The sequence below is a fragment of the Zosterops lateralis genome (assembly GCF_965231275.1).
Source record: "Zosterops lateralis genome assembly, chromosome: 3".
NCBI classification, from domain to species: domain Eukaryota; kingdom Metazoa; phylum Chordata; class Aves; order Passeriformes; family Zosteropidae; genus Zosterops; species Zosterops lateralis.
The window spans coordinates 29469182-29484287 of NC_139764.1; the positions used below are offsets into that span (position 1 = coordinate 29469182).

Genomic DNA, 15106 nt, shown 5'->3' on the forward strand with positions numbered 1-15106 from the left:
TGCCTCCTGCAGTGGCAGATGAAATGCTGCTGAAGCAGAGATCCTGTAGAAGGGTATAGTTCTCTGTGAAGGTCTGGTGATAGAGTAGATGGGCCTGGTCCTCCTCTGGGAATCCAGCAGGGAAGAAGCTGCTTCTCTGGGAATCCAGCGAAGATGGCTGCTCCTCTGGGAATCCAGTGAAGAAAAAACTGGGCCGATGGCTTAGACCAAGCTTATTTTATGCAGGTAGGAATGCTTGGTTCCTCCTTCTGGGTGGAGCATCTCACAATGGGATGATGTACCTTATCAGTCATGCAGCGAGTCACTTAATGGCCCATTAGCAGGAGACATCTCCCCGGAGGGAGACATTGTTCTTGGAAGAGATAAGATAACTGCCCCCCACCTCCAACAGATGGCAAATAGAATACATTCTTATCTCACAAATCCAGGACAGGGTGAAATAAGTGTCTTTATCACAGCACAAAAGTTATTAACCATTTGCAGGGTTCACAGCCTTCCCTTCAACCACTCTTAAGGGAACACACATATTTTTATAAGCATTTGTGAAACCCATTAGAGAACAAGGGGTCTCCAACTTGGAGGGACTGAGGACGCTGCCATACAAGGCAGGAATTCCCGCTGCAGCTGGAGGATGATACAGCAAGGATTCCCCTATGTAAGCATCACTGGATAGCCACCACTCCCTAACAGTCCCTTTTGCAAGTGTATGTGCTGGCTTTGTGGCCTGGCTGTTAGAGAGCTGTAAGAGCAGCCCCTACAGCTGTGGGATAGGTGTTTTTGTCTGCCCCTTCCCAATCTCACTGCACAAAGTTCTAACTGGACCAGCTGGTTGGTACCATCAATTTTCCTGCCCTGGGATATGAGGGGGCATGGCAACTGTAATGGCTCCAATGGAACCCAGACACGATTGCAACTTGGCACTCTCAATCCATGCCCGTGCACAGAGACACAGCCAGCTGCATCCTGTGAGTGTCTGAGAAGGATGGATGCTTTGTTATAAATCTACTGTAGTATGAGGTTAGGAAATTATAATAACTTTATCTAAGGATTTATGAATCATGCAAAAAGGTTGAAGTGTTAATGACAACAAAAACACACGAGTAATTTCCCAAACGCGGATTAATGTTTTTTCCCTTTGGAGATAGGACACCGAGGTATGAAAACGTTAGGCAATTTGCCTGGAGTCACAAGATGAGTCACTGAAAAAGGACAAGTCCAAGCTAAACCTGATAAAAATCTACGGCATACTGATGCAGACCTTCCATGAATATCAAGTGACTCCATATGCAGGCATCAGGATGTTACACTAATTACCTGTTGCTTTCCACAGCCATTAATTTTGGGGTGAACTGTAATGCAAAACCACCTGACTACCTCAACTTCCTCTAACCATGCATTTCTGTTTAATTTGTTGTCTATGAAATATCTCTGTTTTGAAAGTTACTTCTTTACAAGTATATTTGTTCCTCCTTTCCCCTCCTTTCAGAAGGAAAAGATCCTAGTAGTGAGGGTCAGTGACACCCTTTGGATTATTCCATTCACTAAGCTCAGCACAAGGTCAGCCCACTTCCAAGAAATCCTCTAATTATGCAGGCACTGTGCCCTTCTCCACGGAGGGTAAAGACCACCTCAAAATACCTGCATCTCTCTTCATCCCTCAGGATACCAGAATGCAGCAGCTTCTACACTACTGTGAGAAGAGAATGGCCAGTACCTCAGCAGGAGCTCATTAAGCTGCATCCATAACAATAACTGACTTCAGTAATGAAATTACAAAGCAGCCACAGTACATGTTTTCAAAATATCAATCCTGAATCGAGTACAGCTAAAAGTAAGCATGAAGCAAAACAAAGGCTTGAAGAGTGATAAGAGAGAAAAGTTACAGCTTATAAAAATAAATTCTATCTAAAAGGATTAATTAACACCTTTCAGAAAGGCATTCTATTCACACTGAAAAGCAATCATAGCAATTCACAGCAAGCACTACGTCTTTATTGCTTTTGTCTTTTCAGACAGCAGCAAAAATGTAAACTGCCTAGAGCTATCTGCAGGATGATGGACAACAGACACCTGACTTCTCATCATAATAAACTCCATTTATTTTGCTTCCCACCAGCCTTCTCTGCAGCCTTAAATCAGGAGCATAAACTGAATAAAGCAAAATCTTGCTGGTGATTTTGAAGCCCACAGCACACATCACTGAAATTTACATCCACACAAGTCATTAAGGTGAAGATATGTGATTAACTCAAAGGATGATGCATTCTATAAGGTGACTTCTTTTCTTACTATTAATTGAATTGTAGCAAAAACAATGTCATCTATTTTGTTCTAGAACTAAAGTCTAATTGGTAGAAAATTACCCACAAAAACAGCTATGAAAATCTTTGCTGAGAAGTATGGTGAGACTGCCAGGTCTTATGTGAGAACTGTCAATTGCATGGATTAGCAAAACAAGAATTTGAAAGGTTCCCCTGCATGAAGAATAGAAAACTATCAGCAGCTTTCCAGGGGGTTCTGCTTTTCTTTCTTCATTGCAAATGGTGAGACATCTAATAAGCAATCACAGTACTCAAAGGTAATTTCAAGTGTGCAATTGTGGGCCCAGTTATGGAAGAAAAACTGGAAGAAAAACCGTGTCTCCTAAAAACAAAATTACAGGGTTGGAACTCTATCAGTTCTGAAACGCTGGAATGCAAACAGCAGAATGTACTGGGCAACTCTGTTCCTCAACAAATGTCCTACATAAAACCTCTCCATGGGTTTTGAGATTGCCTGTGGGTGGAGCCTCTCCTCACTGTTTTCCCCTTATGTGCTCTGCTGAAGCATCTTTGCATTAGTGTCTCAAACTGATACTCAATCTACAAGACCCTGGGAGGTTTAAACAGTCAAAGACAGAATGGAGAACATGCTCTTTCTAATAATTTTCACTTGAATTTTCACTTAAACCTCAGCAAAGACTGGCATACCTACAGTTAAGACTTGGTTTGCCCAGTCTTACTACAGGGAAGCATTTTGTAAAAGGAGAATGGAAATAATTGTCCTTATGAACTACCATTTGTTAAGAAGAAGAACTACCCATCCTCTTTTTCAAAAAGCATATTATAGTGATGACTAAAGTTTTCTGTGTGTTTTGAAAAAACAAAAGTGAGCTGAAAAATGACACTACTATACTATTTTTTTTGGGTCAAAATCAAGTAAGTCATGTTTCAAAAACCATCTGAGATAGACAGGCAGATTTTCTACTGAAATAGAGTGATTTTCAACTAATGACTTCAACTATTCTGTTAATACTTACGTCATTTGATTCACCACTGGAGGGAAAGATGAACTCCAGGTAGCTCAGGACTTACCAGCTTGTAGCCAAATCTGTTCAAGAGTTGTCCACAGCTTCACAGGTCCCTGCTTCATTGTGCTGCTCTGCATAGTTATTTCAGACATGGCCTGTTCCAGTCTTGATGCAGCAAGTGAAGAAGCTCGTTGTGATCCTATGAACCAAACAAACAATAATGTATTTTATACTTATTTAGCATATTTCTTTCACTTGTTAAGGCAGTGGGTCTGATCCACCACTCACTGCATTGATTTTATGTAATAAGAACTCTGCTGAATTTTGGCATGACAAACTGGGAAAGTATGTTTTATAAAAGGTTAATTTACTGAAAAAAAAGCCCACTAAATTATCCAAGGGCTGCAGCTCAAACAAGCAAATTAAGAGACACAGTAATTTTATAAAGGTCTGCTTAGCATTCATCAAGGAAGCAACCATATTTTGCTCGTTTGGGAAGCAGAAGTCTAGCATCTAGTATTTTCCACAAATACCCATTTTATAAGCACAGTCATCATACAATTACAAAATGTGCCCCACTAAGGTAAAAAATTCATACAGCATTACAAGGTAGCTTAGCCCTATTCATATAGCACACACATTTCAAGTGACAACAGTATTGTTCTGCTGATTTAGAGGCAGGGTGGTTTTTCATTTAACCTTGGGGAGCAGAGAGTTCAGAGCTTTGACTACATTAACCTTTAAGTGTGCAATGTAACATTTAGGCAAGAATAAAGTATTTGGCGCCCACACCTCTGGGACAAAACATCACAAAAGCTTATCCCAGGAGGGCTGCATGGGCATAAACCACATTCTCCAATACAGCAAGTGGGATTATACCGGTGAGCCAACCTTTCAGAGGGGTATCGAGATGGTAGTAACAAAATAAGAAGGAAGATACAAACTGAGATTTCAGAGTTGGTTTTGTAAAGCTTTGAGAAATAAATAAATTAATATATATAGGTTTTAATGTGATTTTATAGTTGATAAGCACTTTCTCTGGAGAGCTGCTGTGACTGAAGCACTTGTGTTGATTAGCATTAGTCTTGAATCTATCCTTACAGGCTGACCTCATAAACCACAAGCCCCTAGAGTTAAAATCCCGCTTTTTCTCTCCCGCAGGCACGGGGCATACGCTCTTAATGGTCTCTCCGAAAGGGACAGCATGCTTTTCCAGCTGGAGGGTGCTCAAGAGAGAGGGTTGCCAAACCACACCTCCTCACCAGCGGACCAGCACATCCCCCTGTGGTCCCCAGCCGTGGTCCCCAGACATGGTCTCCCGGCTATCTCCGCTCCAGATGCTGAGCAGGGACCAGCCTCCGGCCAGGCACGAGGGGAGGCACGTTTCTGCTTCACTCTCCCGTGCCAAGCACCTGCCCTTTGCAAGGCTGGACACGGCTGCAACTTCTGCTTAACCCGAGGGGAGCATGTCACGGCTCGGGAGAGACCACAAGTGCAACTCCAGGCCCAGAACTGCTATGGGAAATATTTGTCCTATTATCTCATCGCTAACTAATGTCATTCATTTCAAGCAGGAGAACTTCAAAACAGCCCTGCAGCAGGCGCCTCCCACGGCTCCCTCGGAAAATGCAAATGTGTTCTTCCCAGATGCATTTCTTAAATTCCTACATAGTTTCAAAGACATTCCTGATCTAATGTTCCAAGAGATGACAGTGCAGTAATGTAGCAATTCCGGCTTTAAGGATATGGGTAAAAGCCATTCAGCTTTGCAGGGAGAATTTATTGTATCTATCAGTTTATTTAACTGATCCACCTTCAGCCTGTTTCACTGCACGAGATTCCTCCCCCGCCTTGCCCACTCACACTCCTCTCCCCCATCTCTATCTCCACCAACGAGAATTTCACTGAAACTCTAAGAAATTCAAGTCAGACTAGAACACAGGAAAAACTACCAAGCATTTATCCCCAGCCATCCAAAACACTGACAGCTTCTCTGCAGTGCAGAGACAAGAAAATGGACACATGAACAGCTAGTGATGTTATTAGCAGAGTTTTGACGTTAGGGCAGACTTCTTGCCTTCTAGATTGGCAAATGTGGAAAAAATTACATGTGCTTTGTGGATTGTGCAGTCAGCTTAACCAGATTCTCTTATTAGCATGCTTTGAGTGCAACTTTCGATACCACATTTTTCTGCTAAGGCTGCCCTCTCCCAGAGAGGCTTTGTGGAGCTGTGTTTTTCACAAGCACCCAAATGTTAATGCTGGGCTGTTTACACTGGGTGGGCAGATAGGCTGATGTCTTATTCACATCCTCACAGAGCTCAGGGAAACCCTCTTTTCCTTGCAAATCAATCCAAGAAAACTAAATCACCATAAGGCACCTTTGTACATTTTGGAGAGGTTCACATGCTGCCTAAGTAGATCCAGTTAGAATCTGCTAAAGCATCCTTCCCTCACAGAGCAGACTTCACAGGAATATAACAGCACAGTTACTCTCAAAGAAACCCAAGTTAGATGCTCCTTAACTTATCTTCATTAGCCCAGTAGGTGCCAACAGGGGAATTTGAGACTGAGACTAATCCTGCCCCCAGTGTAGTGGGCATCTCCACAGCCAGACAAATGAGACCCAGGTTACTTAGCAATTTACATGGAGGCTCTTTGCATTAAACATCCCTTGACATTCCAGTCCTTTGATGCTCACTTTCTTTTCCTTCTTTTCCAGCCTACAAGATGCAGCAAAATATTTTAGGCAGAGACCACGCTATCCCTGCTTGGCCTCAGACACAGATACACTCCTTGGTCTAGACACATATATGCCAGATGATGAGGCTCTCTCCAAACCAGCACATACTCCACTTCTGACACCGTGTTCTTGCCCATCTCTGCTGGGATGCTCACAGCAGTTCTTAAAGCTTGCCTGACCAAATAAACTCTGTAAGAGAAGGTTTCTGCCAGCCTGGCTCTTCTGGACTCAAAGCGACTCAGCCACATCTCTGAATCCCAGGAAAGCAATACAGTGCCCCTGAGCATGGGCTGATGGCTACTGGAGCCACAAAAGAGTTTACCTCTAAGACATTTCATCCTGAGAGGAGATCAGCACATGTCACACTGGCACCCTGACCTCAGGGTGGTGGGGGGAGATGGAAAAAATTCAAGCAACATTAAAAAAAAAAAGTATCTGAACGTCTCATTATAAGATATCTCCTCCTAAAGAAACGTGCTAAAAAAACTCCCCACAAAACCTGTCTCACAGAACTTTAATGTCATGCCTCAAAATATATGCAAATGTTGGCATACGAAGATATCGTATCAATTTGTTATTTTAGTGCAGTCTCTTTCTCTATTTAACAGCTCTACTAGACAGAATATAAACTTCACATTTTACAATAAACCCCTCCACACATTTTGGAAATAACTCATGAAATAAAAACCCGATTTTGTTGTGATGAGATCTGCACATAAGCCATACAAAATCTATCTAAATAACTTTAAAGCACTGTTCCAGGGTGTTTTAAGACCAAAAAGACCAAGTTTAATATTTTGCATTTATGAGAAAACTGCAATCAAAATAGAAATGTAGCTCATTAGATTTACTAGGCTTATAAGAAACACAGAACTCCCAAGCCTAAATCACATCAGGCAAAAGCATTTTAAGATAAGACTAAATCAGAAAAAGAATGAAACAGCAAGGCAGCTGACTGATATCAGTGAATTCAGTTAGGAACACTGCTTCACTTAGGAGAAGATGAAGAAAATAAAGAGGAATTAATCTTTCTGGCAGCAAACCTAAAATTCTGGCACAGCAAATAATCTTATTGTGGTCTAGCTGAGGGAGAGGCCAGTGTCAAACCCGGCCACAGTAACCCCCACCCTCCAGTGATGAGCCCAGAGACGACAGAGCGCCTGCGCAGTACAGCAGTGCTGCCGCACACTCCCGGGGGATTTCACAACAGACAGCACTGCCAGTTCCACAGCAACGCAGAAATATCAGACCTCCTCCCTCCTTCAAAGCAGGCAGCCACAGCTCTGGGGAAGCACAAGGGCAAGAGGGGATAGAGCTGTACTCTTCAATCTCACCCGCTACTGTCTTCAAAGAGGCTCCCAAAAGGGACAGCAGAGCCAGCTGCTTCCCTTCTGCAGATGGAATACAGCAACACTCAGAGCCTGCAGAGAAGGGAGCCACAGAGCCCTGCTGAAACCAGCCAGTACCAGCCCCACACTAAGGTGGGTGGTGTAATTTCAGTACGAGTTCCATTCTTGCATCCATTGTGGGGGCAACCATGTTAGCATGGAAACCTGGATTCTCAAAGTGGAGGAGGAATATATTTCTTGGCTAAAACCAAACTGCATTCAGTGCAAATCACTTTAGGTGCATGGAAAGCTGATTCAAAGCTTGTACTTCACATTAATTTGCCCTTTCTGGCAGGCAGCACCATGGCATGCAGCACAATAAAGACTCAGACAAACCCTAATTCCCTACAGATCCATGAGATTTATGTGTTAGGTTTTTATTCTTGTCCAGTTTCTGAGTTTGTGGTTCACTTTCTTTGCAAGTGTTTCTTCTACATCCACAAGGATAGGCATTGATTTCCCAAAAACCCTCCAAGTTGAAAGGCAAGTTTCTCACAACATCATCTTATTCTGAGCTAGAGTTTTAAAGAAGTACCAAATATCATGAGACTTATGACAAAAATCACAAGTCAGCAAAGCTCTCTGAAAGCTTCCTTTCCCCCTTATTGCCAAGCTCAGCTTTGATGTCTCAGTTATTTCCACCTGACTGTATCTGTTACTGTGAATATGTATTTACCATATAATAAATCATCACAAGGTTTATGCACAAATCCTAAAGCAAATCACCATCTAATAGGAATTGACTTTCACTCAGCTTTCCAAAACCAACAATAGCAGCTGGCTTGATCAGGACATCTAAAAAAAATTAAATGGGGAGGCAAGCTGAGGGAGGGATAGAATAAAAAAGACAGAATTATACATCTCAGAGAGCTTTGTGAAAGAAAGCAGAAACTCCTTTCTGTGTTATGCATGGGGAAGCCAGGGTACAGGCCAACCTCAGTGACACATTCTACAGGAGAGCTGGCCATGAAAGCAGACCTGGACCTCCTCACCAGCAGCCCAGCAACATGGATGTGGTGCAGGCCCACCATCTTCTCCAAAGAAAATGAAACATTCAAATCTCACAAAAGCACAAATCTTGTTTTCTTACCAGAATCAGTGTCATGAGCATCTGGGAGAGTGAGATGCAGTCCATTATGTTTTTTGATTACTGGTGCTTCGGTCACACTACTTCCTTTCTCAGAGCCACTGTGAAGAAACAAAACTGTGTTACCTGTACATCTCTCAGTGGAGAAATGTTCCCCTAAAGCAGGTAATAGTTTAGCTGCCACGGGAAGTGAAAAATCAAGGTTTCCAGTTGTGAAAAATCAGCTGATTGAATGTATTAATACCTGGCCCACTGTTAATGGACAGGAAGCTCAGAGATTGCCCAACAGGGGTATTTAGTTTATTTGGCTATAGAGAGTCTTTGCAAACCACTGGACAAGAAACACGTTGGCAGCTACAACTCAGACTGGAGGAGGCCCACTAGCAGACCCACACCCAGCAAGAACCACCATCTCCTGGGCTTCTCTGCAGAACAATTTGTTCCCAGGTCTGCTCTGCTGATCCTTTTGAAACAGACCAATTACCACCTTCCACCTGGGTGCTAATTTCTTCATATTTTCATTTCAAAGGGCTTATTTTCTCCCCTTCCACCTTTGTTCTGTTCAAAAAGAGGAGGAAGATAAAAGCTAGCAGATAGCACTGCTTTATGAAACAGCGATCCTCTGGTCAGTTCTTCTACTAGACTTCTGTCCTCATGGGAGAGGCCGTACAAAGAGAAACTCACAAAAAAACCCCATGCGCCTAACAAAAAATCACTTAACACAGATCTCCTGAGCCTTCCTGTCACCACATAGTCTGCCATCCCCCAAGGATCAGTGGTGATGATATCTCCTCTCATCATCCATTAAGGGATGAAATGCCAAAAGGAAAAGTAACTGCCCTGGCTACTTTTTCTGGCACACTTCCAAGCCTGCAGCTCAGCCTTTGGACAATATTCCTTCCAGGAAGCAAGCTGTCAGAGAGACATGATTGGTGTGGATGTCCCCATCTTTCAGTCTGATGAGTGCTTTGGTAGGGTTTGCACAGAATTCCCTTGGATCTGCATTGACCTAGCAGAAAAGTAAGTTTGGGACTGCTATTTGGTTTTAAACACGATTATTCTGTTATCACAGAAAACAACAGCAAAAGATAAACCAAGTCTTGTCCTTCCCAGCTAACAACCTAAGACTGAAAGCCACTTACTGTCATTCATCATAACAGCAATCATATTAACAGGAGCTAAATAACCTTTTACTTGAGCTTTGGGATCAAACATAATGGTTTCTGTTAATGCACTCTGAATTCTTGGGCACTGGATTGCACCAATCTCTGTCCTTGAATGGGCTCCCTTGTCTTCCATACTGGTTTCCGCACTGATAACTCATTCGAGACTACCACATAGTGACAGAAGGGAAAATTAAATTATCTGTCCTATGCCTCAGTTTTACCTAGACAGGACTGACCCAAATATAAGTGCCCTGGCCAGGAGCTGCTTGGTGGAACTGCATGGACAGCTCTTACTCCTGTGTATGCAGTAATAAGGCAGCTGCACTTCCAAATATTACTGCCACGAGGCAAGTGCTACCTTAATGCAGCAGCCACCACCATGGAATCACTGTTCAGGCACATGCTGAAACACTGGCTAATACACTGTACTCCTACTCTAAGGAGAGGTGAAGAGATTGGAAAATCCTCAGCTGAAAACCCAGTGTAATGCATTGTGCAGAACAGCCACTCCCAACGTCTTTATTATCCCGACTACCCTTTAAAAGCTGCAGTACAGAGCCTTCAGTCAAGAAAGCTTTTGATACACCATGGAAAGGATAGTAGCCAGATGATTTACTTTTTACATACAGCACTGGAAAAGCTGACAGCAGGACATCTACTGCTCATGTTTTTGAAACATAGTTGAGACAGTGGACAAACTGGTGGCAAAAATGTCGAGCAAAACACTTGGTTGTGAGACTGCAGAGGCACCAGTTTGTCAAAGAGAAGACAGGGGACTTGAACACGGCATATGAGTAGCTGCTGAGGATAAAATACTGGGCCCTGGAAGACTTTTTAGTCTGTCAGAGTCACAGTAAGATTGCTAAGGAAACAGGCCAGACAAATGCAACTGAAGTACAATTTAATTCTGTAGACAAATATCTACTGATTGAACTACTAAAGAGTATTGGGTGCAACAGCTCTCAACTTTGTGTAAATACAACCTTCTCTTTTGCAAGAGGCTCTAAAAATGTCTTTGTCCAAGTCTCACCGATAAGAATTCCCCTTAAGTTCCTTTGCAAGCCCTACCCAAAATACTTTACATATTTGTTAGCTGATACTGCTGCAATTTGCTAAATACAAGGGGCTCCCTGAGTCACTGAATCTAGTCTAAAACTGCAGGTAGGAAGCTGATTCTTGTTACCTTTCCAGTAGTATTTCTTAATAAAAAATACTTTATGATATATTTTTGAGAAAGGAAGTAGAAAAGCCCTGCTGGGAATAGCAGTGAAATACACACTAGAGTTTTTAAAAGCAAAAGCAAAGAAATTTGTTTTGTTTAGGCTTCTATGGCTAAAGCTTATCAAAAGCCTCTAAAGCTATCACATCTTGGGTTTTTAAATCTAAGAGCCAAAGCACAGCTTGGGATCCAAATGCAGTCCAAATGGCTGAACTAGTTGTCTGTTTTCCAATGTACTCTCTACAGTCTCAGGCTTGCAGCTCCCCCTTGCAAGAGTAAATCTTCCTTAGTCATAATTGTTCAGTGTGGATTTGATCAGCTTCATGAGGACTACTCATGGGTATAAAGATTATTCATGTGAAAGGTACATGATTGAATCCTTAGCTAAAGATACTAAAGGCCTAAGGAAATCAATGATTTAAGTCTGTAAGAGACCACTGCTGCTAAGTAAATATCTTGATTTTTGTATTTGGTTTGCTGCTCATTAGCTAAATCAACAAGAAAATCTAATAACCCCTCAAGGACAACTTGTACATAGACGTGCACCATTCTGTACCTATACTTCTGGAGTTTATAAAGCTTATGCAAATGCATACAGAAATTGGGGAACAACTCAGGCTACATCACCCTGCTGTCTTGACTGCTGCCATCAAGCATGTTGTCCTTCTCATCAAACACAACCCCTGTGGACATTATGGCTGAGGGATCTTGGTATAATATTGCCAAGACACTATATACTGGTACCTTGACTAGGGCAATATCCTAATGGTGCGGGAAGGAAGAAAACCCAACTCAGTATCTTCCACACTTTCTGAACTTTACCTTTCAGTGGGGGAGCAGATGAAAGGGAGAAAACAGGGAACATAGCATTGTGTGAATGCAGATTAATTGGACAAGGGAAGGGAGAAAGATGTTACATCCTTCCTTTCTTTCCTTTCCCAGTTAGCACCAGGCTGTGCAACCAGCGTATGCAACTACAGCTTATAAATTTGGCACTGTGCCTTTCCTTGGCTTACTCCCTTCAGGGCTGTGTCACCCCCACACATTCCTGGGTGGTGCCAACTACTCCAGACTGAACAATAGCTGATGAAAGCTCAGCACTATTGGGGAGAAGAAAATCTGCCCTCCATTCTGGACATCCAAATATGGATAGAGATGTTTAGACCTTTGGTTTAGAAACTTGTGGTTCAAACTGCTTCCTCAATATTAAAACATTGAGGCTTTGGTTTTGATGGTTTTTTTATTTTTTTTAAACAATAGCTATTAAAATCTTCCCCTTTTTTAAAATCACTGCTAGAAATATTACTTATCTTTTAAACAGTACTGTTTACCACACTTCTTGCAAAATAACTCAAGAATCTAGAAAATTAAAAAAGATAACCATGTTGCTAATAACAAGTCAGAACTTGCTGCAGTGGAGAAAGCCTACCTGTGCTGTAAAACATTGTATACCATCTGCCACATCTGCAACATATGTCTGCATGTCACCAGAGCCTCTTCAGGTCCTTTATGTATCCATTCCAGTTTTACTTTGGTGAAGAGTAAGCTGCAAGATGAAAAAGAATAATTCCTGTTTTATTGGCATCTCATAAAAGTAGAGAATCAGTATCACTCCAGTGAGATCCTGGCAGGCAGCATTTTTACTTGCTTTGTATGTGCAGTAATAAAAGAAAACACCGTAGCACAAAACATTTCATTTGGCTCAACTTTGATTCCCCACAAGGAGATGAGAGGATTAACAATACTCCTCAGCTGCAGTCAAATTTGCGTCACAAAGCTGGCAGGACAGTGTTAAAAGCAAAGCATTGCAAAGCTAACAAGGTGAAACATATACCAAATCTCATTTTATTTTGGACAGTATTAAAAATAGGAGAAAAAAGAACTGCCATAATACATAGTCCCAGGCTGTTTTCTTAGTCTGGCATCTTCTTATAGCACTGGCTTACATAATAAATTTCAGACAAAAACCCCAGCACACTTAACATACACAGATAATTATGTAATGCTTCACAGGAAGGAAATGCTTTTTCTTAACCCCAGCTGGGAATCATCTCATGCCCCTAGGCAAGACAGCTGATAGCCTTGTACATTCTTGTTCTAGGTAGTGTAACTGCTGCTACTATTCTTAAACCTAGAGAACACGTACTTGCACAGACCAGTGGAATTCAGCAGAATTGGGTCACACAGAGGTTAGAAGACAGATTTGGCAATGACACAACCTACCACTTGCTGCCAGCATGGCTTTTAACACCATCCTTCACTACACCCATTTTATCTTAGTTGTGATGACGATTTATTTTTTTTGTATTAATGAAAACTTACTTTTCTGTTTTAAATGTTTTCATAAAGTCCAATATCAACGTAATTTTAATTCACTTGATATGGCTAGCAATTTATCCACTGGAAGCACATATGTGTACATACAAGCATACAACAGCTGAATGTTAAAAATCCTAAAAACAGTTTTGTGAATGTGACCGCAGGCTTCTGAGGAATCCAAGATACTTCAGAAAGAGACAAGAACAACTGCATATACGATGTTAGAGAAGAATTTGCAGCTGAGTAAGAGATCCTTCACTTGGAATAATTAGAACTCTAGTGCCAAGACTGTGTGGTGCATATCTACAGGAATGTGCTAAAATGGCAGTTCCATTTGGCACTAACAAACATTAGGTGGACATTTTTGGTTTGGGTTTCTTGGTTGGTTGGTTGTTTTTCTTTGGAGGGTGGGGATGATAGTGACCAAAATGTAGCCCAACTACATCAACTGCTACAGTGAAGTCTGCTCATGGCTGCTGCTACAATTTGACCTGGTAGAACAAGCACTCAACTAAATTCCTCAGGTACAAACTTTGACTAGGAAAGGCAGATCAAGATTTATAATCAAGGGAATGTGTCTTTACCCTTTACTACTACATACCTATTCTATATCTTTGATTTTCTTGTTACTGGTGTGAGCAAAACAAATACTGGTAAGAACATCATCCTCTCTTAGAGATGCTGACCCCTGTAAGTGAGAGGCAATGCCTTTATGATTGAGGTATTTGAGGCCAAAACACAGATTGATCAAAATTTTGCTGGGACAAAGATGTAACAGTGGATGGATGCACTGTTAATAAAAATAAGTCTGAATTCAAAGGAGTGGTTAGCCATGGAACTGGCCAGTGATGCCTGCTGCTCTGTATTCCCAGTCAACTGCACTCATAAGAACAAAGCTTGTTTCAATACAACAGAATATAAAATCAATCACTTGGGTATAAGGGGTACATATCACACTAGAAAGATGGGAAGTTACACCTTGGAGTGCAATGATATTAAAAAAGACATGAAGTTCCTGAGCAACAATGCAGTTAAAAGGTCAAACAACCCTTAATATCCATATACAAAAATGTCACCATGCAGGAGCTGGAAAATGTGGCTATTCTCGATCAGAGCATCAGCAAGACCCTTACTACAATCCTGTTTCCAAGTTCTTGCTCTTTGATTCCAGAAGATGACTAAAAATGGGATATTGCTCAGAAAATGGTTATTCAAGTGATGAGGGCTAGAAAAATGTATTTCATCAGAGGCTTGAGAAGCTCGGTGTATTTGCTTTAACCAGGAAGCAGCAAAGAAATCATTTTGCCTCAGCCTGCAAGCATATACATGAAGTGTTTCATTGAGTCTTTGATGTAAAAGAAAAGATACAGGGAATCTAAGAATTTGTTGGAAGCTGAAACTAGTCAAATGGAAATTTATAAGTAAATGCATTCACATAACTATCAAGGAAAATAATCTTTGCAGCAACTACCTTGTGTGAACAGTAAATTCTGTAGTCATTAAAGCCTTTTCAGCAAGGCAGGATAACATCTGGAAAGCAATGGTAGTGCACAAACAGAAGCTGTGGGTTTCATGCATAGGCTCATGACTGAGTTTCTTTGGGCTGCACTGTGCAGAGGGGTGAGACTGCGTCACCTCCCTTCTGGAAGTTGCTCTATTAAAAATATTCTTCTACTCCCAGAAACAAGCACATTGAACAATCTATGCTATTCTAAGCATACAGAATAGTTTTTAAACCACTACAAACTTTCAAAATGAAAGACCTTCTAAAGCACTATACAGCCCTCCCTGCAGCAGAACGGGAATCAAGAAGACAAAGGCCCAGAGACCAGTTGTATTACATCCCAGAATAATACCACACTTCTCAACATGGTAAGGTATCATCCTTAATTAAT

At 41.6% G+C, this 15106-nt stretch overlaps 1 protein-coding gene across 2 annotated transcripts in view; it reads right to left on the reverse strand.

Annotated features, from left to right (window-relative positions):
- TTC7A (tetratricopeptide repeat domain 7A) overlaps positions 1 to 15106 on the reverse strand; it is a gene marked incomplete at its 5' end in the record, with an annotated part of 177059 nt that overhangs the window by 54091 nt on the left and 107862 nt on the right. For both annotated transcript variants that reach the window (XM_083858288.1, XM_083858287.1), the window contains 3 exons: positions 3354 to 3488; positions 8511 to 8608; positions 12322 to 12438. In XM_083858288.1, coding sequence (XP_083714414.1) covers positions 3354 to 3488; positions 8511 to 8608; positions 12322 to 12438 — 350 coding nt within the window. The remainder of the gene's footprint in view (positions 1 to 3353; positions 3489 to 8510; positions 8609 to 12321; positions 12439 to 15106) is intronic.